The 22,789-nt window shown below is 44.4% G+C and overlaps 1 protein-coding gene across 3 annotated transcripts in view; it reads left to right on the top strand.

Moving 5' to 3' along the window:
- bicdl1 (BICD family like cargo adaptor 1) overlaps window positions 1-22,789 on the top strand; it is an 83,767-nt gene that overhangs the window by 27,861 nt on the left and 33,117 nt on the right. For 2 of the 3 annotated variants that reach the window (XR_004415732.1, XM_033043631.1), the window contains exons 3-4: window positions 14,784-14,900; window positions 22,576-22,587. Coding sequence is in view for 2 of the 3 variants with exons in the window: in XM_033043631.1 (XP_032899522.1) it covers window positions 14,784-14,900; window positions 22,576-22,587 (129 nt within the window). In the remaining variant the exon portion in view is untranslated. The remainder of the gene's footprint in view (window positions 1-14,783; window positions 14,901-22,575; window positions 22,588-22,789) is intronic. The other variant, XM_033043632.1, reaches the window with a different exon arrangement.

Here is a 22,789-nt window from a genome sequence, read left to right as displayed (position 1 = left end):
TCTGGAGATGTTGTGGGCTTATCAATGAAACGTCAAAGAAGGAGGGTGCCCACCTGATGACCCTGATGACGTACCGTACCTACCTTTCACCACTCCTATCCCACGGCAAATAGCAAGAGTGCTGACTTATTACAGGGATTGAAACATCCAGTCCTATTAGCTCTACTTATACATGTTTTGTTTTGTATCTCAAATCATTTTGGAATTATAGAGTAAAGCGGAGAAACAGGCCTTTTGGCCCAACTTGCCCACACCGACCGACATGCTCCATCTACACTAGTCCCACCTGTCTGCATTTGGCCCATAAAAACCTATCCTATCCATGTACCTGTCGAATTGTATATTAAGTTGCAATAGTCCCTGTCTCAACTACCTCCTCTGGCAGCTCGTTCCATACATCTACCGCCCTTTGCGTGAAAAAGTTACCCCTCAGATTCCTGTTAATTCTCCCCCCCCCCCCCCCCCCCCCCCCCTCCTCGCCTTAAAACTGTCATGTCATTGTCATTGAAATATCATTGTCATGGCCTCAATTTATTTTGTGTCCTTCACGACCAGATGTTTAAGTGTGTGCAGAATAACAAAGAGTAAATCTTTGTGTACATTGCTTTAACTATTTTGGCAGAAAAACCACTACAGCAGATTTTCATTGTGCATTTATCTGGCAAGCAATCTATTGAGCAACAGAAGAGCAAGCCAATGGCAGCAGAAATAAGCTTTTATTCCCATTGTAGTTGTTAAGCTTTGCAAACCCCATCATATAATATAAAATAAAAGCTAGGCAGACACTAGATACTGTCTGGTGCTTATTACACACTACAATCTCAATGGAGTACAGAGATGTCCTTCAGATGAGATATTCAGTTGAGAACGAGTCTGTCCCTTTCAGTCTGATATGAAAAGTTCCACGGCATTATTGCACTGAGATGGGTTCTTCTGGAGTCTAGCCAACATCTACATTTTAACTTAGTTTATTTTAGTTTAGAGAATCAGTGAGGGAATAGGCCCTTTGGCCCACCAGGTCTGCACTGACCAGCAATCTCTGCACATTAATGCTATCCTACACACACTAGGGACAATTTACACTTATACCAATCCAATTTACCTACAACCCTGTACGTCTTTGGAACGTACAAACTCCGTACAGACAAGCACCTGTAGTCGGGATAGAACCTGGGTCAGTTTAACTCCAGGACTTTGACTTTCATATGAAGAAAGACTGGATAGACTCGGCTTGTACTCGTTAGAATTCAGAAGATTGAGGGGGGATCTTATATAAACTTACAAAATTCTTAAGGGGTTGGACAGGCTAGATGCAGGAAGATTGTTTCCGATGTTGGGGAAGTCCAGAACAAGGGGTCACAGCTTAAGGATAAGGGGGAAATCCTTTAAAACCGAGATGAGAAGAACTTTTTTCACACAGAGAGTGGTGAATCTCTGGAATTCTCTGCCACAGAAGGTAGTTGAGGCCAGTTCATTGGCTTTATTTAAGAGGGAGTTAGATGTGGCCCTTGTGGCTAAAGGGATCAGGGGGTATGGAGAGAAGGCAGGTACGGGATACTGAGTTGGATGATCAGCCCTGATCATATTGAATGGCGGTGCAGGCTCGAAGGGCCGAATGGCCTACTCCTGCACCTAATTTCTATGTTTCTGTGTTTTACTCGGGTTTCGAGCATCTGCAGTCTCTTGCAGTTCTAAAATCTAACCAACATTGTTAAAGCAGATTAACTAGTCATGATCAGACATCCATTTCTGAAGTCTGAAGAAAGGTTCCGACCCGAAATGTCACCTATACCTTTTCTCCAGAGATGCTGTCTGACCCGCTGTTGCTCCAGTTTATTGTGTCTATCTTCTATTTCTGTGAGCTTGCTGTATGCCAGTGTCTTTGGATTTTCTTGCATGACAAAGGGTGGATGCATATCAAATGTTCTTAAATTGGCTCTGGAGTGCATTGATACAAGTTTGTTCTTTCTATCTTATTTTCCAACTTTGTTAAACTAATTAGCTTGTATATTTTGATCAGCGGGGAATAAATGAGACTTTCCTCTGAGCTTTCTATGGATTCTAGCACTAATTCAGTAATTGGAGATTTATTTCAGTGAGATGATGTAAAACCTGTGTGAACCAGATGAGCAACCGTGTACTCAGTGAAACACACTGGGCTGCAATTCCTTGCTTTCTCTTTAACTGTGAATCTACTGTCATCGGGCATTGTTTTTTGTGCAGGAAAGAACTGCAGATGCTGGTTTACACTGAAGTTCGACACAAAATGCTGGAGTATCTCAGCGGGACAGGCAGTCTCGGGAGAGAAGGAATGCGTAACGTTTCATAGTCGAGACCCATTTTCAGACGGACCCTTCTTCAGAAGAAGACCCTTCTCCCAACCCCTCATCTTCAGAAGAACGGTCTCGACCCGAATCGTCACCCATTCCTTCTTTCCCAGGCATTATTTTTTTTTCAGTTTAACAATTTGCCCCTCTATTACCTGTATCACAAAACCTGTGGAAATCAGCACTTGGACCAAGGCCGTACAGTGAGAGGAAAAGGAATATTGGTGTAGTTTTGCTGGAGAAGCTGGTAGAGTAGTGTTGCAACTTCTGGTTCATAAACAATGGTAGCACAGTGGCTGCTCAGTGGCGGAGCGGAAACAGCCAGGCCAAAATTGCTGTGTAAATACAGTCTGGTGCTTGAACAATCAAGTGTGCTGTACAAATGCAAGTACATTTTTGAACAACCAGAGTCTAATTGTTCAATCACTGCGCAAAAAAGTGAAATTTGTAAAATAGACAGGAATGAGAGTCGTTTAGGGATCCCTGAAATAATGTATAATTGTGGACAATTGTCAAAGACATTGACTTTTATATCAAAATAAAAAAGATAATCAGCACATTTTTTCAGTTTTAAATAGCATTGACAACATCCTTAAAAAAATTTTTTTTTTAAAATTTGCTAGTTACAGTTGTACAGTACCTTCTGCAGTTGTACAGACCCCCTAGTCCTTCTGCAGTAGTACAGAGCCCTAGTGAGACCACACCTGGAGTATTTGGTCCCCTAATTTGAGGAAGGACATTCTTGCTATTGAGGGAGTGCAGCGTAGGTTGACAAGGATAATTCCCGGGATGGCGGGACTGTCATATGCTGAGAGAATGGAGCAGCTGGGCTTGTACACTCCGGAGTTTAGAAGGATGAGTGGGTATCTCAATGAAACATGTAAGATTGTTAAGGGCTTGGACACGCTAGAGGCAGGAAACATGTTCCCGATGTTGGGGGAGTCCAGAACCAGGGGGCCACAGTTTAAGAATAAGGAGTAAGCCATTTAGAACGGAGATGAGGAAACACTTTTTCTCACAGAGAGTGGTGAGTCTGTGGAATTCTCTGTCGTCAGCATTGCCCGGGATGCGCCACGTGGAGGCTTCTGCTTGCATCACCGCTTGCTGGCAGGCTTCCTTGTGACTGACGAGTTATGACTTCCTTCTGAATTATATTTTATCTAAATCTGTGCAAAAGCTCATGTAGTTTCGAGACATGGGTCACGAAAGTTGATTTCTAGACACATTTTTGATGCTCGGCCCACAGCCTATACAGACAAAACACCAGGATATATTGGTAAAAAAATTGGTGCATGTCAAAATGGCAGAAGGTGGTGAGGTAAAGCAGTGATCTTCTGAGGCAGTGATCTCCTGAAGCATGCCTTCTGTAGAAAGGCCCGGATACCTCAGTCAGTAGAGCATCATAATGTTTAATTTGAGGGCCCTGGGTTCAAGTTCCTGTTCGGGCAGTTACTTTTACGGTGGCATGGTGGTGCAGCAGTAGTGTTGTTGCCTTATAGCACCAGAGACCCGGGTTCAATCCTGACTATAGGTGCTGTCTATACGGAGTTTGTATGTTCCCTCTGTGACCGCGTGGGTTTTCTCCTGGTGCTCCTGTTTCCTCCCACACTGCAAAGATGTGCAAGTTTGTCGGTTAAATGTCTTTGGTAGAGATTGTAAATTGTCCCTAGTCTGTTGGATAGTGCTAGAGTATGGGGATCGCTGGTCGGCGTGGGTGGGCCGAAGGGTCTGCTTTTGCATTGTATCTCTAAAGTAAACTAAACTCTGCATGCAGAATGAAGCTTCCTTCTCCTTTGGATACTTAGGACAGGCAGTTGCCAGGAGTGAATGCAAGGTCATAAATGCCCTTTATGACGTTTACTTTTAGAGCCCTACAGAGCAGAGAAGAATGTAAAGATGCATCGATCACATTTGGAAGTTCCCCTTTTTGATGGTAAAGGTTTTCTGCAAGAGTAAAATGTCACCTTTCAATAGTGACAGCCTGCAAGGATCCTGAGGCAAGTTTTCTGTATAATGAGGGTGACTCAGCTTTGGCAGTGAGAGACATGCAGGCACTTGTGATTGGTTGCCAGCTGAGACATTCACAGGTTGTAGATGTGAATGAGGATGATCTTGTAAAGGAATACCCTGTACAATTGTTGTAGCTGCAGGAGATACTGATCAGATCAGTATTCTATATGAAGCATGGATGGAGGAGGATTTTTGGTGACACCTCTTGCATCAAATATCAATGTTTTTAATTACTCCCCTTGCAGATACATATCTGCCTGCTGAATGTTAAAGGGGATTCTGTTGAATTTAACTGCGAGGGTTGGGGGGGACTGGTGGCTACAAACAGATTTTCTTCATTGATCCACTGTTCATTAGAGAGAAATATCTTGCCTTTAGTTTAGAGATACAGCTCGGAAACAGTCGCTTCGGTCCACAGCCAGCGATGCACTTCCCTGCACATTAGGGACAATTTCCAATCTTTACCGAAGCAATTAATCTACAAACCTGTACGTCTTTGGAGTGGGGGAGGGAACCGGAGCAGCCGGGGAAAACCCACAGGGAGAATGTGCAAACTGCATACAGGCAGCACCCGTAGTCAGGATCGAACCCGGGTCTCTGGCGCTGTGAAGCAGCAATGCTACTTCTGCATCACTGTGCCGCCCCTCTCACCTTTAAAGTTTATTTTGAGAGTGCCACATTATTAAAAGCCAACATTTTCATTGGTGTATTAAAATGGATTTTGGAATTAATGCTATTATTTACATTATTCAATAAAGCTAGACATCAGAAAAACAACACAAAGTTGTATGAAATTCTTGCAATAAAGCAGCTGTGAAATATCAATACTTTGCATTAAACTTCCCCAAGATGTATGCAAAATTGGTTAACGCAATTTTAATCTTTGCGTTGCTGCTTTTCTGCCACCAAACTGGCAAATTTCTGGACCACAATTGTCTTTCATATTTAACAGATCTATAAGTTATAGAGCACAAAATAATATTACATTGGTGCCCTATTCATTTTAGATTACATATGTTGTACACGTATGTCTACTGCACCATTTTAATTTGCTGAGAGGGATTCAGAATCAATACCCATAGGAGTCTGAAAAGAGGATCAGACCCAAAACATCACCTATTCCTTTTCTCCAGAGATGCTGCCTGACCCATTGAGTTACTCCACCATTTTGTATTAATCTTCAATACTCATAGATCCCTTTAAATGAAGGTAGAAATCTCCCAATTCAATGTCCAAAACTGTTCCTTTGATTATGGCCTCCTCAGAGTTCTCCGTGAGCCAAGAACCACAGCTCTGCCTTTTGCTATGAGAACCTACTCTGAGTGAACGAGAAGAGTTAACTGCGAACATTTTGGAAAGTATTTGCCCAGTCAAATGGTCAATATCGTCAGAGTCGTACAGCGTGGAAACAGGCCCAACTTGCCCACACTGACTGCTGTGGGACTTCAGTATGTGGCGGCACAATCTTATTTGCGGGTAATACAAAAGCAAACGCTGGTCAATCAAGATTGGGGTTAAACACATTGTTCTGGCAGAGTATGCAACCACTGATGCAACTCCGCTGGGAGTGCTTGATGCTGAGACTGGATGCTGGAAATATAATGAGTTCCATTTCCTCACCAGTGCCCTTCAAACGGAGTGTAGAAATTCACTCAAAGACCCATTAAATAGTCTCTGAACATACTGATAATGTTGGAAAACTTTAAAGGTCAAAATGATTCACACTAGTCAGCATGTGTTCTCACAAGTGATTTTTAAAAATTAATTGGAATGTGGGCATCGCTGATGAGACTTGTATTAATAGCTCTTTTTGAATGACAAGCCATTAGTTTGAACTGAGGCATTTCTTCTGGTGAAGCTACACTCATTGATATTGAGTTTGGACTTCCAGGATCTGAACGAAACAACAGTGAAGCAATATCACTATCGTTCCAATTTAGGATGGTATTCACATTGGAATTCACTTCACATCACAATTCACATTGGTAACGTGCTGGTGGTACCATGTGTATGTAGTCAGGAACTGCAGATGCTGCTACACACTGAATATAGACACAAAATGCTGGAGTAATTCCGTGGGTCAGGCAGCATCTCTGGAGAAAAGGAATAGGTGACATTTCAGGTCGAGACACTTCTTCAGACTCAATGTTACCATGAACCTGCCATGCTTGTCTTTGTTGCTATTAAGAATCATGAATTTGGGAGTTGCTGGAAGAATAGCCCAGGGTAGTCGGTGAAGAGTATTTTATAAACGGTATGCACGCTGCAGCTATGGTACGACAGTGATGAAGGGAATGAGTGCTTGGAATAATGGATGGCAGCCGTGCTTTTCTCCTTGATAATGTTGAAACATAGAAACATAGAAAATAGGTGCAGGAGGAGGCCATTCGATCCGAGCCAGCACCGCCATTCATTGTGATCATGGCTGATTGTCCCCAATCAATAACCCATGCCTGCCTTCTCCCCATATCCCTTGATACCACTAGCCCCTGGAGCTCTATCTAACTCTCTCTTAAATCCATCCAGTGATTTGGCCTCCACTGCCCTCTGTGGCAGGGAATTCCACAAATTTACAACTCTGGGTGAAAAAGTTTTTTCTCACCTCAGTCTTAAATGGCCTCCCCTTTATTCTTGGAACAACTTCGCAACTGAGCTAGATCCTGTTGTAAACTTAGATATCCTCCCTCACTGTCTACTATACCACAAATTTTGGTGTCATCTGCAAACCCCTCGGAACCCATTTGAACCCCACAGGCTTCCATTAAATCTTTCCTCCCTCACCTTAAATCCATGTCCTCTAGTTCTCGATTTCCCTACTCTGGGCTAAAGACTCTGTGTGTTTATCTGATCTATTCCTCTCATGATTTTGTACACCTCTATAAGATCACCCTTCATCCTCCTGCATTCCAAGAAATAATAGACAATAGGTGCAGGAGTAGGCCATTCGGCCCTTCGAGCCAGAACCAAATAAAGCCTTAACCTGCTCAATCTCTCCGTATAGTTCAGTCCCTCAAATCCTGGCGACGTCCTGGTAAATCTTCTCTGAAACCTTTCAATGTTGGCAACAACTTTCCTCTAACATGGTGACCAAAACTGAACACAATACTCTAAATGCAGCCTCTTATATAACAGCAGCATGACCTCCCAACTATATTTAATACTCTGATGAAGGCCAATGTGTCGAAAGCCTTCTTGACCACCCTATCCACCTGTGACACCACTTTCAAGGAATAATCTGTGCCTATCCAAATGTTGTCAGATCCTGTCACTAAGAATCCCCTCCAACAACTTTCCACCATTGACATCAGGCCCACTGACCTGTAGTTCCAGGCATGTCCTTGCTGCCCATCTTAAATAATAGTATAAGAGTAGCCACCATCCAATGGCTTCACTTGTGGCTAAAGATGTTGCAAATATCTCTGTAAGGACCTTCACAATTTCCTCCCTAGCTTTCTGTAAGCTCCGAGGTTGGCTAGGCCCAGGATTGATCCACATTAACATGGTTTAAAACTGCCCATACCTCCTTTAGTAATTCACATATAAGCAAAGGCATCACAGCACTGATGTCGCAATTCCTTGGTTTCCATGACATTCTCCTCGGCAAAATGGATTAAAAATATTCATTGAATATCTTTCCCCGTCTCTTGTGGCTCTGCACAAAGACAGTCGTGTTGATCATTAAGGGGACCTATTCTTTCCCCAGCCAGTCTTTTACTCTTAATATACCAATCGATTTATTTTTCTAACCTTTACTCATGTAAACTCTTATTATATGGATCCATTAATCTGGTTGTTTTTTGTTTTGTTTCACAGGTTTTTTAATATTTTCCTTTCACGCTTGACTGGGTAATTAATTGGTTTTATAATTTTTTGATTGAATCGTATTATTTTTCAATTTACCTACATTTGACAGAACCTCCCTAAAATGTTTCCAGTGTAATTATTGAAAGAAAGTGGGGTAAGGATTATTAATGAAAAAAATTGCTTCATCTGCACAAAACATTTAAAACCACATTTACCATCATGTGAATCATAAATTTAAAGAGAGTTTGCATTTGTATATTTATTTTCCTGATTTTTGGAAGTTCCCTAATTTTACTTCATTGGGAGGACATTTCATTTCCCACAAACTACTGTTGAAATTGTGAAAAGTCCATGATTGAATCAACCTGTGTCTGTAAAATACCAGGCTGAAGGATGAATTGGTAAGGGAGAAAAAAAAATACTCCACCTGACTTGTTACTATAGCACAAACTAGGACTCTATATTGGAATTTATACAGCAGTTACATTTAAGCATATTGTACAATGAGCCTATTTTGTGAGATATTTCTGAAATGTCATAGAGGTGCTCAAACAAAACAGGTTCTGTTGCTGTCACTGATTAGAACACGGAACATAGAAGGGTGGCACGGTGGCGCAGCGGTAGAGTTGCTGCCTTACAGCGCTTGCAGCGCCTGAGACCCAGGTTCGATCCCGACTACGGGTGCTGACTGCACGGAGTTTGTACGTTCTCCCCGTGGCCGCGTGGGTTTTCTCCGAGATCTTCGGTTTCCTCCCACACTCCAAAGACGTACAGCTTTGTAGGTTAATTTGCCAGGTATAAGTGTAAATTGTCCCTAGTGTGTGTAGGAGCGTTAATGTGCCCGGATTGCTGGTCAGTGTGGACTTGGTGGGCTGAAGGGCCTGTTTCCGCGCTGCATCTCTAAACTAAACTAACTTAAACAAAACAGAACTCGGAACAGTACAGCACAGGGACAGGCCTTTTGTGCCACAATGTCTATGCAGAACATTATACCATGATTATTGTCTCTCATCCACCTGCTCATATGCCTCCGTTCCCTGCATATCCATATGCCTATCCAAAAGCCCCTCAAATTCCCCTATCATAATGAGTTTAGTTTAGTAATACAGCGTGGAAACAAGCCCTGCATCTCACTAAGACTGCGTCGACCAGCGATCCCTGTACACTAATATTATTCTACACACGAGGGGCAATTTGCAATCTTTACTCAAGTCAATTAACCTACAAAACTGTATGTTTTTGGAGTGTGGGAGGAAACCCGAGCACCCGGAGAAAACCCACGTGGAAACGGGGTGAACGTACAAACTCCGTAAAGACAGCACCCGGAGTCAAGATCAAACCCTGGTCCATTGCGCTGTAGGGCAGCAACTCCACCGCTGCGCCATCATGCTGTCTGTCTCCATAGCCATCCCTGGCAATGTTTTCCAGACACCCATCACCCTCCGTGTGAAAAAGAAACTTGCCCTACTTATCACCTTTAGGTTCTCGCCTTGAATGTATGCCGCTGGCCTTTGATATTTCCAGCCTGAAAGAAAGGTTCTGAATAGAACAACTAGGAGCTGATTTTAAAGAATATCTAAGCCCGTGGAAAGCAGATTTGAAAAATGCAGTAAGAAGGCTGAACTCATTGTTGAAATGGCTGCTAATTTTAACATCTATTAGCTATAATTATTTTCCTCCATCTGGCGTGACTGATATTAGGTTATGCTGTGCTGTTGAGTTGGCTAGTCAGCCACAGTTATCCAGGGTACTTCCAAATGAGAATAGTAACGTGCTTTTGCACTTAATTAGATGATGATATGTCCTCATCAGAAAGTTCATTCTGGGCTTTGTGACTCCACTAAATGGAATATTTGGAAGACTGTGTTCTCTGCCTTGTCATAGCACAAACTGTTTTCTCATTCAGTAAGATCATGGTTAGTCTATCCTTCAACTCTGGCGAATACAAATTAATTAATTTCATTCTTGGAAGCTTCAGATGAACAGGATCCATCGTCTTTGCAGTATTTCTATTTTACTTAATTCTATGTGTTAGCACATGCAAACTCTTAACCTGTCTGTCTCTTTAGATTCAGATTCAGATTCAGATTCAATTTTAATTGTCATTGTCATTGTCAGTGTAGTGTTTAGTGCCACTAACTCAATCTCTTAAAGCTCCCCACTCAGAAATTCTATTTCATCCTTTGCCACCTTCGACACTTTAACAAATGACTTTTTTTCTCCCTTTTGAATGTCAAGAATCGCACCCTTCCACAGCTTCTGAATACAAAAGCTACGGCAAATCTTTCTTCCCATCTGCTTTCTTCTGATCCCATCTCCTCCCCCATGTTCACTCTTTCATCTAATCTTCATCTCTCTGGTCTGGGCGCATGGTGGAGCAGCGGCAGAGTTGCTGCCTTGCAGCGCCAGAGAGCCAGGTTCGATCCTGACTACGGGTGCTGTCTGTATGGAGTTTGTACATTCTCCCTGTGACCACGTGGGTTTTCTCCGGGTGCTCTGGTTTCCTGCAACACTGCAAAGACGTAGAGGTTTGTAGGTTAATTGGCTTCGGAAAAAATTGTAAATCGTCCCTAGTGTGTAGGATTTTGCTGGTGTAAGGGTGATCGCTGGTCGGCGCGGACTCAGTAGGCCGAGGGGCCTGTTTCTCTCATGTCTAACAGTCTAATCTTGAATGATCAGTCTGCAATAACATGCTTTAGTTCCATAATTCCTCTTTTATACCCTCAACATGACTTCATTGATTATCTTGTGGTCTGTGCCATTAGCCAGATGTCATTGCCCCATACAATGGAACCTGTCCCTGAGCCACCTGAATCCCTGCCTTTGGCCTCACACCCTCACTGCACTTTTTTATTGTAAGGTGCCAGGACGACCAAAAATCTCAATTGTTCCACTCTTCCCGATTTATCCAGCTATACCCTTCAAACATTGTAACTAGGATTGCCAACTTTCTCACTCCCAAATAAGGGACAAAAGGTCAAAATAAGGGACAAATTCCTGACGGCAATTCGTTGACCGACTCGGCCGTGGCTAGGTGAATGATGAGTCGGCCCGGGAGCTGGACTGCACACAAAGCCCAGCCGGCGGGCCAGCTGAGGAGTCCGGCACCCCATCCAGCTCATGAACCGATGACCGGCCATGAGAATGAGGGGTGATATTGTCGGCGGTAAGGCTAAGGTCGGACAGCTGGCCGGCCTGCCTGCCGACCGACGGGGTCACGGGCAAGGCGGTGCTGCTGCACTATGTCGGGATGGGTGAGGCGGGGCCAGACGCGGCGCTCCGACCCAACAGTCCCCTCGACCTGCGTAGCTGTCAAATACCGGAGAAGGGTGGTTACCATATCGGACAAACCAATTTGGGCGATTGTTTCGCGGAACCCCTTCGCTTGGCCCTCGTGAACCAACCTGATCTCCCGGCTGCTGGACACTATAATTCTCCTTCCCATTACAACACATTCTCCTTCCCATTTCTGTCCTCCATTGTCAGAGTGAGGCTAAACGCAAATTGGAGGAACAGCATCTCATATTTCGCTTGGGCTGCTTATGAATATTGATTTCCCTCACTTCAGGTAGCCCTGGCATTCCCTCTTCACCCACCCAAGTCGCACCAGCTTCTCATTTTCACCCCACAAACATCTTACAATGGGCCTGTTTCCTTTATCATCGTCACTGTTTTTGCATATCTTTCATTCATTGTACTTTATCTCTCCACATCACTGACTATATCTCTCGTTTCCCTTATCCCTAACTAGTCCGAAGAAGGGTCTCGACCTGAAACGTCACCCATCCCTTCTCTCCAGAGATGCTGCCTGTCCCGCTGAGTTACTCCAGCTTTTTGTGTCTATCTTCGGTTTAAACCAGTATCTGCAGTTCCTTCTTACACAGAACACTCCTATAGACTAATTGTGATGGGAGGGAAGCCTGGGGGCAAGGCAAATCCTGGCAGGTTATAGGTGGATATGGACGGCACAGTGGTATACCTGCGGCCTTGCAGCACCAGAGACCTGGGCTCGATCCTGACTACGGGTGCTATCTGTGTAGAGTATGTATTTCCTGTGACTGTGTGGGTTTTCTCCTGGTGCTCCGGTTCCTCTCATTCCAAAGACCTGCAGGTTTGTAGGTTAATTGGCTTCTGCAAATTGTCCCTAGTGTGTAGGATAGAACTATTGTACGGGTGGTCGCTGGTCGGGGTGGACTCGGTGGGACGAAGGGCCTGGTTCCACACTGTATTTCTCAACTAAACTAAAAGTGAAGGGTCCCACTAATATTTCATGCTTTTATCTCTAACTCCCTTGCCTGTCCATTCTATGATACATTTGCGTACATTAACATTATTTATCTATCCATACTCTGTTGTCGATGATAAATATACTATAACATCTGAATACCTGCCATGTTTTGTCCTGCCCTCCCACCTCCTCCTCATCCCCCCCCCCCCAACAATAACTGAAACGTCACCGATCCATGTTTTCCAGGGATGCTGACTGACCCATTGAGCTACTCCAATGATTTATATCTAGACTTTAATATCCCTTCAGTGAATGATGTGTTCTTTATTGTGTCACAATTATTCATGTAGATTTTAGCACAGACTTGTTAGTATCTTCAAAGTTGTTTTGGGTGTTTCGTCTCGTTTATCATTTGTTTTCAAAGTGACCAAGTTGCTTGAGCTCTTAAAATGTCCAAATTTACAAGGGAACATCGTGAGGTGCTTGGCTCTCTGTGATACAGGCAGGAAAAATAGCTGAATCATCTGAGTGAGGGAAAGAAAGGAGAGCCGATCTATTCTAACAGCATTTCACGGGGAAATTCCCTCTGGTGTCAGATCTTTGATGGGCTACTTAGTGTCCTAATTACAGGTAGTTTTTGGAATACCCTTCACTGTTGCTCCCATTAGTCCTGGACATTATCTTTAGAATGGAGTATTATCTTGGCCTGATTAGAATAGATGGACCTCAATCCACAAACGCCTGGCGAACCCAGCAGACTTGCACCAATTTATTTCTGTCTTTGTCTCAACACACTTTTTCATCTGGACATGTTTCTGGTCCAGTGATATTGATTTGTGTGATGCACATTGAATCTCCTGAATTATTGATGATTCTGCAAGGTTGCAATACATATACAGACACTTCCTGTGGATTTATAGACACACGGAATAGGTTAAAAGTGGAAAAGAGCCATTCATTCTATTGAATCTATGCTGGCTCTAGATGAGAACAGGGCAGCAGGATCCGGGTTCAATCCTGACTACGGGTGCTGTCTGTACGGAGTTTGTACGTTCTCCCCGTGACCCCGTGCGTTTTCTCTGGGTGCTCTGGTTTCCTCCCACATTCGAAAGACATGCAGGTTTATAGGTTAATTGATTTTGGTAAAGATTGTAAATTGTCCATGTAGGTGGGGGGTGTAGGATTCTGCTAGTGTACAGGGAATGCTGGTTGGTATGGACTCGGTGGGCCAAAGGTGGGCCAGACCATAATCACTTGCTGCATTAAGAAGTAAGTTTGTTTTCATTGCTTGTGCAATTGACCTTGTTCTGTGTCCCAATAAAGAAGTGCATCCCTCCATCTACCTTCATCAAGAATGAGTTTAGATTAGTTTAGAGGTACAGCGTGGGAACAGGCCCTTCAGCCCAACGATGCTGGGCCAACCAGCAATCTCCGCACATTCACACTATCCTACACACACTAGGGACAATTTACAATTTTACAGAAGCCATTTAACCTACAAACCCGCACGTCTTTGGAGTCTGGGAGGAAATCGGAGCACCCGGAGAAAACCCAAGCTGTCACAGGGAGTACATATAAACTCTGTACAGACAGCACGTGAGGTCGGGATCGAACTCGTGTCTCTGCCACTGTGAGGCAGTAACGCTACCACTGTGGCACCGTGTGGCACCAGTGTGCCTGGATGTGGAGCGAAACAAAAACTTGAAGAAATTGGACATATTGACGTTTTGAGTCGCGATCCTACTTCAGGACTAATACAGTGGTCTGATGAAGGGTCTCTACCCGAAACGCCGCCTATTCCTTTTCTCCAGTCATGCTGCCTGACCCGCTGAGTCACTCCAGCATTTGTGTCTATCTTCCAATACAGTGCATCTGGACATGGACCTGGAACTGGACCAGGCTCAGTGGATGGGGCTCAACATAATACCTGGGTGACTGGCATCTGGTGCCCGATGGAGTGTGTCCTGAGGACCAAACAGTCATCAGGTCAACCCCAACTGTGGTTTTAATGGAAAATTAGCACGTCGAACTGAGTAGCCGGAAGTGTAAGATTGCACACCTTGGAAGCTCATCTCTTTGTCCGTGTTGTCTCTGGGCACAGGATTAGGGCGGTGGCAGGTGTGCTGGAGGTGGAAGAATATTATCGCCGTCATATGTCAAAATTTTAAAGCCAGGATATGTGGTCATTGCATGATTATCTGCCATGCTGTCCTTGCATCCTTGTCTTGGCTTTCTAACGCAAGGTGATGTTCATTAGTTTCATTTAGTTTCGTTTATTGTCACGTGTACCGAGGTTACAGTGAAAAGCTTTAATATATAGCTCTTGAGCCAATTGTTTTAGTTTACAGTCATCTGCACTTGTACAGTGTATTATTCTGATAACACGTCCCTTATTTTTGTCTCTTCTGCCACAGACAGCTGAGATGGAGCAGCAGCTATCGATGCAAGTTCATAACCTCCGCGCTGAGTTCCGGGAAAAAAGCATCTCAACAAATCAACATGTGGTGCGTCTAGAGAGCTTGCAAGCTGAGGTGAGATCGAGTGGGATTGCATCCGTGTGTTTATTCCGTATTTAACGCTGTACCATTCAAATACTCGGAAGGTTCTTTGTGCTTCTGCCAAGCTAAGTAGACATGTTGTGATTGCACGAGGGTTTCTGATGTAAGGGGTGTTCTGGTTCAGGAGCTCTCCCATTATTTTAAATACAGTTAGCACTAAAGTTTCCATGAGCCGACTGTTCTCTGGTGACCTACAGAGGGCAATCAAGGGCATGACCTGAATTGGACATCAGCTTTCAGTACTCTTGGTCGTCCTTTTATCTCATTATATCAAAGAATAAGGGGTAAGCCATTCAGAACGGAGATGAGGAAACACTTCTTAACACAGAGAGTTGTGAGTCTGTGGAATTCTCTGACTCGGAGAGCGGTGGAGGCCGGTTCTCTGGATGCTTTCAAGAGAGAGCTAGATAGGGCTCTTAAAGATAGCGGACTCAGGAGATATGGGGAGAAGGCAGGAACGGGGTACTGATTGGGTATGATCACACTGAATGGCGGTGCTGGCTCGAAGGGCCGAATGGCCTACTTCATCTATTGTCTATCTATCTCTGTTACCCTGGACATGTGAAGAAAAACCATTAATATTTAAACCTACACAAATAAGTACTAGAATGTAGAACAGGAATCCAGCAATGGGCGATAGAAAATCATTAGTTTTGTAGAGTACATTTCCCATATTGTTCCAAAACCTATAGGCACAAATTAACTGTAATGAATGCTATGGTTGATTTGCATGGAAAGTACAATAAGAACAAGGAATTTGAGGTATAGAAATTTAACACTGTTTTTCAGAGGCTTTTAAAAAAGCTGTTGCACCAGGAGATGAGCAGTGTCGATGTAAGCATTGTGTAGAGGAGAAGAAAGAGATTTGTAAGAAGGAACTGCAGACGCTGGTTTAAACTGAAGTTAGACACAAAACTCTGGAGGAACTCATCGGGACAGGCAGCATCTCTGGTGAAAAGGAATAGGTCTCGAAGGGTCTCGACCCGAAACGTCACCCATTCCTTCTCTCCAGAGATGCTGCCTGTTCCACCGAATTACTCCAGCTTTTTGTGTCCATCTTCGGAAGAAAGAGATTAATAGATTAAGCAAACGAGTAAAACTATTGTAAGGGCAGCACAATGGTGCAGCTGGGAGAGCCGCTGCTTCACAGTATCGGAGATCTAAATTCAATCCTGACCTTGGGTTATGTCTGCATGGAGTTTGCAAGTTCTTCTGACTGCGTGGGTTTCCTCTGGGTGATCCAGGTTCCTCCCATAGAGAAACAAAGAAACATTTTTTTTTTAAAAAGGTGCAGGAGTAGGCCATTTGGCACTTTAAGCCAGCACCGCCATTCAATATGATCATGGCTGATCATCGAAAATCAGTACCCCGTTCCTGCTTTCTCCTCATATCCCTTGATTCCGTTAGCCCCAAGAGCTAAATCGAATTCGTATATCACAAAGGTGTGTGGGTTTGTAGGTTAATTGGCTTGTGTAAAATTGTCCCTAATGTGCAGGGAGTAGATGAGAATGTAGAATAACACAAAACGAGCATGAACGGATGATCAATGTACTCTGTGGGCAATAGGGCCTCTTTCCATGCTGGGTCTCTCCACAAACAAACTAAATCAACTTTAATGTCAACAAATGTGAGATTGATCACTTCCATTCAAAAAGAGTGGAGGCAATATACGTAGATCACTGCAGTATCATCGATTTTGAAATTTCTTTTATAATACATTTTGATATAAAAGTCAGCAATGTCTTATAAAAGGAATTTCAAAATCTATACTTCAGTGATGAACGGGAGATCATGATGTAACATGATGGCATTTATGCTAGAATCAGAAAGTTTGTAAGATTATGAGAGGCATTCATGCCCAGGCTAGGGGAGTCTAACACTAGAGGGCATAGATTTAAGGTGAAAGGGGAGAATTTTATGTGATCTAAGGAACAAGTTTTTCCACGAGGAGTGGTGGTTGTATGGAACAAGCTGGCAGTCAGACAAGGTGGTGGAGGCAGATACAAACACAATGTTCAAAAGACATTTGGACAGGTACTTGGATGTGGAAGAAGTAAAAGGGTATGAAGGCGACACATTGGTGCAGCAGTAGAGTTGCTGCCTTCCAGCGCCAAAGACAATACAATACAATACAATACAATACAATACAATACAATACAATACAATACGGTTTATTTGTCACATTGCACATAAGTGCAAGTAAAATGAATATGTCAGCAGCGGTACAATTATAAAGAACACACACAAAAACACAATAAAAATTTAACATAAACATCCACCACAGCATTCATCACTGTGGTGGAAGGCACACAATTTGGCCAGTCCTCCTCCATTTTCCCCCGTGGTCGGGACCTCAACCCTCCGCAGCTGTTGCTGCGGGCGTCCAGATGGTAAAAGGACAAGGTACAAGTCCAGGTAAGTCCAGAGTCGGCTCTTCCCCACCGGAGACCGCGGCTTTAAGTTGGTGTAACATAGAAATATAGAAACATAGAAATTAGGTGCAGGAGTAGGCCATTCGGCCCTTCGAGCCTGCACCGCCATTCAATATGATCATGGCTGATCATCCAACTCAGTATCCCGTACCTGCCTTCTCTCCATACCCTCTGATCCCCTTAACCACAAGGGCCACATCTAACTCCCTCTTAAATATAGCCAATGAACTGGCCTCGACTACCCTCTGTGGCAGAGAGTTCCAGAGATTCACCACTCTCTGTGTGAAAAAAGTTCTTCTCATCTCGGTTTTAAAGGATTTCCCCCTTATCCTTAAGCTGTGACCCCTTGTCCTGGACTTCCCCAACATCGGGAGCAATCTTCCTGCATCTAGCCTGTCCAACCCCTTAAGAATTTTGTAAGTTTCTATAAGATCCCCTCTCAATCTCCTAAATTCTAGAGAGTATAAACCAAGTCTATCCAGTCTTTCTTCATAAGACAGTCCTGACATCCCAGGAATCAGTCTGGTGAACCTTCTCTGCACTCCCTCTATGGCAATAATGTCCTTCCTCAGATTTGGAGACCAAAACTGTACGCAATACTCCAGGTGTGGTCTCACCAAGACCCTGTACAACTGCAGTAGAACCTCCCTGCTCCTATACTCAAATCCTTTTGCTATGAAAGCTAACATACCATTCGCTTTCTTCACTGCCTGCTGCACCTGCATGCCCACTTTCAATGACTGGTGTACCATGACACCCAGGTCTCGCTGCATCTCCCCTTTTCCTAGTCAGCCACCATTTAGATAATAGTCTGCTTTCCTGTTTTTGCCACCAAAATGGATAACCTCACATTTATCCACATTATACTGCATCTGCCAAACATTTGCCCACTCACCCAGCCTATCCAAGTCACCTTGCAGTCTCCTCACAGCTAACACTGCCCCCCAGCTTAGTGTCACCCGCAAACTTGGAGATATTGCCTTCAATTCCCTCATCCAGATCATTAATATATATTGTAAATAGCTGGGGTCCCAGCACTGAGCCTTGCGGTACCCCACTAGTCACTGCCTGCCATTGTGAAAAGGACCCGTTTACTCCTACTCTTTGCTTCCTGTTTGCCAGCCAGTTCTCTATCCACATCAATACTGAACCCCCAATGCCGTGTGCTTTAAGTTTGTATACTAATCTCTTATGTGGGACCTTGTCGAAAGCCTTCTGGAAGTCCAGATACACCACATCCACTGGTTCTCCCCTATCCACGCTACTAGTTACATCCTCGAAAAATTCTATAAGATTCGTCAGACATGATTTACCTTTTGTAAATCCATGCTGACTTTGTCCAATGATTTCACCACTTTCCAAATGTGCTGCTATCCCATCTTTAATAACTGACTCTAGCAGTTTCCCCACTACCGATGTTAGACTAACTGGTCTGTAATTCCCCGTTTTCTCTCTCCCTCCCTTCTTAAAAAGTGGGGTTACGTTTGCTACCCGCCAATCCTCAGGAACTACTCCAGAATCTAAAGAGTTTTGAAAGATTATTACTAATGCATCCACTATTTCTGGAGCTACTTCCTTAAGTACTCTGGGATGCAGCCTATCTGGCCCTGGGGATTTATCGGCCTTTAATCCATTCAATTTACCCAACACCACTTCCCGGCTAACCCGGATTTCACTCAATTCCTCCAACTCCTTTGACCCGCTGTCCCCTGCTATTTCCGGCAGATTATTTATGTCTTCCTTAGTGAAGACGGAACCAAAGTAGTTATTCAATTGGTCCGCCATATCCTTGTTCCCCATGATCAACTCACCTGTTTCTGACTGCAAGGGACCTACATTTGTTTTAACTAATCTCTTTCTTTTAACATATCTATAAAAACATTTGCAGTCAGTTTTTATGTTCCCTGCCAATTTTCTTTCATGATCTATTTTTCCTTTCCTAATTAAGCCCTTTGTCCTCCTCTGCTGGTCTCTGAATTTCTCCCAGTCCTCCGGTATGCTGCTTTTTCTGGCTAATTTGTACGCATCATCCTTCGCTTTGATACTATCCCTGATTTCCCTTGTTATCCACGGATGCACTACCTTCCCTGATTTATTCTTTTGCCAAACTGGGATGAACAATTTTTGTAGTTCATCCATGCAGTCTTTAAATGTCTTCCATTGCATATCCACCGTCAACCCTTTTAGAATTAATTGCCAGTCAATCTTGGCCAATTCACGTCTCATACCCTCAAAGTTACCTTTCTTTAAGTTCAGAACCATTGTTTCTGAATTAACAATGTCACTCTCCATCCTAATGAAGAACTCAACCATATTCTGGTCACTCTTGCCCAAGGGGGCACGTACAACAAGACTGCTAACTAACACTTCCTCATTACTCAATACCCAGTCTAAAATAGCCTGCTCTCTCGTTGGTTCCTCTACATGTTGATTTAGATAACTATCCCGCATACATTCCAAAAAATCCTCTTCCTCAGCACCCCTGCCAATTTGATTCACCCAATCTATATGTAGATTGAAGTCACCCATTATAACGGTTTTGCCTTTGTCGCACGCATTTCTAATTTCCTGTTTGATACCATCTCCAACTTCACTGCTACTGTTAGGTGGCCTGTACACAACACCCACCAGCGTTTTCTGCCCCTTAGTGTTTCGCAGCTCTACCCATACCGATTCCACATCCTCCAAACTAATGTCCTTCCTTTCCATTGCGTTAATCTCCTCTCTAATCAGCAACACTACCCCACCTCCTTTTCCGTTCTCTCTATCCCTCCTGAATATTGAATATCCCTGGATGTTCAGCTCCCAGCCTTGGTCACCCTGGAGCCATGTCTCCGTGATCCCAACTATATCATAGTCATTAATAGCTATCTGCACATTCAACTCATCCACCTTATTACGAATGCTCCTTGCATTGAGACACAAAGCCTTCAGGCTTGTTTTTACAACACTCTTACCCCTTATACAATTATGTTGAAAAGTGGCCCTTTTTGATTTTTGCCCTGGATTTTCCGGCCTGCCACTTTTACTTTTCACCTTGCTACCTATTGCTTCTACCCTCATTTTACACCCCTCTGTCTCTACGCTCACACATTTAAGAAACCCTTTCCCTTTAACTCCATCCTCCACTATCCCATTCGACACCCCACCCCCCTTATTCAGTTTAAAACCACCCGTGTAGCAGTGGCAAACCTGCCTGCCAGAATGCTGGTCCCACACCTGTTAAGATGCAATCCGTCCCTTTTGTACAGTTCCCCCTTACCCCAAAACAGATCCCAGTGATCTAAGAATCTAAATCCCTGCCCCGTGCACCAGGTCCTCAGCCACACGTTCAGGTCCCGTATCTCCCTGTTCCTGCTCTCGCCAGCACGAGGAACTGGAAGCAAACTGGAGATAACAACCCTGGAGGTCCTGCTTTTCAGCATTTTTCCGAGCTCTCTAAAGTCACGCTGCAGAATATTCATCCCCTTCTTTCCTTCCGTGTAGGCCGCAGGCCGGCGGTCGAAGATTTAAAGTCCCCGCCGCGCCGCAGCCAGAAGCACCGCAGACTGCAGGGTCGGCGGTCGAAGCTCCCCTCCAGGGGTGATGGTAAGTTCACGCCGGGCCCGCGGTAGAAGTTGGCCGCGGGCCGGCAGTGATGGCTTCTTCTTCCCCCGGGTCCCCCACGAGGTGCGGCTGTAGACGCCGCACCAGCTGGAACTGTGCAGACCGCGTGCGGCTTCAGGCTGCCGGCTGCCGCGGGCCAGCGAAACGGAGCGCTCCCCTCCAGCGAGCCCCAGCGAGGGCTCACCCGCTCCACGCCGAGAGTCCACACTGCGCCCGCCGCTGAAGCCCCGGGCGCGTCTCCGGGAAAGGCCGTGCCGATCCTTGATGTTAGGCCACGGTGGAGGCGACCTGGAAAAAGTCGCCTCTCCATGGAGGAGGCGGCCGAAATGGTTTCCCCCACACCCCCCACACCACCCCCCACACAAAACACACAAAGAAACATTAAAAACATACTTTAACACATACTAAAAAAATTAAAAAAGTTGAAAAAACTAACGCGCTGCTGACAGGGCTGCCGCCATTGCAGCGCCCCCACTGACCTGGGGTGGATCCTGTCTATGGGTGCTGTCTGTACGGGGTGGATCCTGTCTATGGTGCTGTCTGTACGGAGTTTGTACGTTCTCCTTGTTACCAGGTGGGTTTTTCTCCAGATGTTCCGGTTTCCTCCTACGCTCTAAGGCTTGGTAAAATTGTCAATTGTCCCTAGTGTGTAGGGTAGGGCTAGTGTATGGGGAGATCATTGATCGGCGCAGACTTGGTGGGCTGAAGGGCCTGTTTCGCCACTGTATCTCTAAAATCTAAAGTCTAATGCAGGCAAATAGGATTAGAGTAGTGGCCATCATGCTCTACTGGGACAAGTTGGGCTGAAGAATCCGTATATATGCTATAAGCTATGATTCTCAGTCCAAGACCGATCACAATTGGAGTGTTGTGAACAGTTCTAAGGATTGAAAATGTGTTGTTGAACTGTTGTGTTCTGGTATATGGCAAATGCATGCTGAGTATGAATGTATCTTAAATAGTATAGGTTGTAAGAGTGGCGAGGGTGATCTCCTGGCCACGTAGAGAGTGATTATGCTTGAGGTGATTTCATTGTGTGCCGGGGGAATGTGAATAAAATGGCCTGCCTACTTTGTATGATGGTGAGCAAGTTTCTTTGTCTCTAGGGTGCAAGTGTTCTTTCATGGTTCCTCTTACAATTAATGTTGTGGGAATGATGTGCCCAGCACAGTGGGTAAGAGTGAACAGGATTCCTATAGGATTTACGAATGTGAGTAGCTACTGGCTGTGCAAAATGCCTAGGTGGATAAACAGATCACTGATATTTATGCTAGATACTCTGTGGACAAAAAACAGAATACGTTTCTTGTGTCGGAAGGAACTGCAGATGCTGATTTAAACCGAAGATAGACACAAAATGCTGGAGTAACTCAACGGGTTAGACACCATCTCTGGAGACATTCTGAAGAAGGTTCTTGACCCAAAATGTCGCCTATTCCTTTTCTCCAGAGATGCTGTCTGATCCGCCAAGTTCCTCCAACTTTTTGTGTCGACAGAATAATTTTCTTCCCTTGATGAAGACGATACCAAAATGTTAAAAATTCTGCTCATTACTGTTGCATTTTCTGTTTTCTTTCCCCCTTTTTGGTCTGTGTGGGGATGTGGAGCAGCAAATTCTAGAAGTAAGTATTTAATCCTTTGTATCTGATTCGTTAACATTTGTCAATCATTCTTCATCCGAACCAAATCCTTTATTCCTTCCACTGGATTTTGTGACCTGCTGCCTGTCCAAATAAAATCACAGCGACGTATAATTCTGCATGTACAGTAACCCTCCTGCCCACGGTGTCCAGCGGAATTTGCTCTGAATGTGACCATTTGTGA

The sequence above is a fragment of the Amblyraja radiata genome, chromosome 25, assembly GCF_010909765.2.
Source record: "Amblyraja radiata isolate CabotCenter1 chromosome 25, sAmbRad1.1.pri, whole genome shotgun sequence".
NCBI classification, from domain to species: Eukaryota; Metazoa; Chordata; class Chondrichthyes; order Rajiformes; family Rajidae; genus Amblyraja; species Amblyraja radiata.
Note: the sequence above shows the minus strand (reverse complement) of the source record. Positions and strands in the feature narration are given on the sequence as shown.